The 2,242-nt window shown below is 43.4% G+C and overlaps 1 protein-coding gene across 1 annotated transcript; it reads left to right on the top strand.

The window, feature by feature from the left end:
• The first annotated feature begins 449 nt into the window (after nt 1-449).
• On the top strand, nt 450-1,905 carry LOC117711891 (schlafen family member 1-like). Its single transcript, XM_034507821.2, has one exon. The coding sequence runs from the start codon at nt 454-456 to the stop codon at nt 1,465-1,467; it is 1,014 nt and encodes a 337-aa protein (XP_034363712.1). The 5' UTR covers nt 450-453; the 3' UTR covers nt 1,468-1,905.
• Nucleotides 1,906-2,242: the final 337 nt, after the last annotated feature.

The raw sequence follows: 2,242 nt of genomic DNA, 5'->3' as shown, positions 1-2,242 counted from the left end.
AAATTATTAAAAGAAAAATAAAGAGTAATAAAAATAATATTTTTCTGCTTTTAAACAAACAAACAAACAAACAGAACCCCAAAACATAGGCAAAAGGTACTTGTGCTTTATTGTAAGAGAAGTGACAGAATCCGAGTTCCATTAACATTGAACATTAGGAAGGAGGTAAGTCACTGATCACATGAGGCTAAAATGCAGAGCGATCAGAAGGAATATAGCAAAACACTGTGAGAAGTCACCAAATATACATGATTCCTTGGTCTAAACATCCATTCCCAATGAACCATTGCCCCAGTCTGCACACTCTCCAGTCCCACGAACCACATCCAGCAAGCAATTTTTGCTGTTAGCTTCTCAGTACAGAATTTGCCCTCTCCTCTTCAGCCCAACACTAATGGCTCTGTCTAATTACAGGTAAGGATTACAGCTCGGGAGCGGCAGGACGGCTGGAAAATGAACATCACCGTTGAAAGCACCCATCCTGAGATGCTTCTAAATGCAGGAGAAATCACACTTGGGACAGAAAGTAGGAAGAACATGGAGAAGCATGTCAGGGTAGAAGAGAACAGGAACGTCTCAAAAGCTCTATGTGCTCTGATGAATTCTGGAGAGGGAAAGGTCAAGGTTCAAAGTAAAAACCGAGACTATCTTCACTCCGAACATGGATTAGGAGATGACTTGGAAACCTCCTTTAAGAGCATTTTGCAAACTACACTCCCAGACTTCAAGCAAGTTCAATCCGACTTATTCATCAGTGTAAAATCACAGAGTCCAGATACCTCTGTTGAGAAGCCTGCCACCATTGCAACCAATTTGTACATGAGAAATGGGGAGTCTTCAGTTGAAATGAACCTTTATGCTGCTAAGGAGTTCTTAGAAACAACGAAGGGTGCAGGAGGAAGGTCACCTTCAGCAAGGCCTTCAGAAAGGCCTGGTGATGAGACGCAGGAAGAAGTCCATGTGCAGAAGTTGGCTGATGCTTTTTTTAAACAGTCAAAACTTACAAAAATGGGAAAGTTCTCTTTTAGTGAATCCAAAAATGTTGAATATAAATCCTTTGAAACAAAAAAGTTGCTGCAGCGAGTTAAAGAGATTCTCCCTCGAACTGTTTCTGCCTTTGCCAACACTGATGGGGGGTATTTGTTTATTGGTTTGGAAGAAAAAAACAAGCAGATAGTTGGTTTTGAAGCAAAGAATTGCCAGCCTAAGCGGTTAGAGAGTGAAATAGAAAAGTGCATCCAACAGCTGCCTGTCACTCACTTCTGTGAGGAGAAGGAGAAGATCAAGTACACATGCAAATTCATGGAAGTCCATGAATCCGGAGCTCTGTGTTCATATGTGTGTGCGCTCAGAGTGGAGAGATTCTGCTGTGCAGTGTTCGCTGCACATCCTGAATCCTGGCACGTGGAAAAAGGTTGTGTGAAAAGGTTTACCGCAGAGGAATGGGTTAAGCTCCGGATGGCTTAGCCAGGTCAGGAAGGGGAATTGGCAATTAGAATACATTTAGCTAGGGAAGTTGGAAGGGTTTCTCTTGGATTTGAGACAAAATCATTAGTCTTGATTATTCAGTTACTGATCCTTGATGTCTGGACTGCATCTGTAACCTACCCAGGAGTCCACATCCCTCTCTCCCTGGTTTTACCTCAATTCCCTAACTCACTTGTAAAGAAAGCGCCTCCCAACATCTCCCCCGTTGAGCTCCATTTCAGGAGCTAGCATGTCTTCCAGGAATCCCCAATTCAGTTTTCACTCCTACCCTTTCCCGTGTTCCTTTCTCCCTAACCTTCTCTCCTCTCAGTCACACTGTTAGACAATGCTCGGCCCTGTGGTTTATGATGTGGAAAGTGCTGCACTGCTATGTCCTTGCAAGAGGAAAGTCTCAGAAGCGGCCAGACCAGCACCAGCACCAGTTCCCAGAACCAGCTGGGAACTCTGCCAAGTTCCCAGCAGCTGCTTCTGTCTCCCCCCAAGCTCACTGCTGCTTCATGAGCCCCCTCCAACCTCTTGCTTTTCATAACTTTCATAATAATAAATAGATTGATAAATATATAAAAGCCTCCACAATTTGTACACAATATACAGTCTTCTGTGTGAGAATCTATTGATAGATTGGGGCCCCGTATAGACTTGAGAAAGCTTTGATTTCAAACCACAAATATATGGAAAACTATGGAACTGTTAAGTTCCAACACCAGGGTCTAAAGCCAGTGCTGCCAGATTCCAAGGTCCATGTCTGTCTCTG

Source organism: Arvicanthis niloticus, chromosome 6, assembly GCF_011762505.2.
Source record: "Arvicanthis niloticus isolate mArvNil1 chromosome 6, mArvNil1.pat.X, whole genome shotgun sequence".
In the NCBI taxonomy this organism is placed as follows: domain Eukaryota; kingdom Metazoa; phylum Chordata; class Mammalia; order Rodentia; family Muridae; genus Arvicanthis; species Arvicanthis niloticus.
This window is presented reverse-complemented; position numbering and strand designations above follow the sequence as displayed.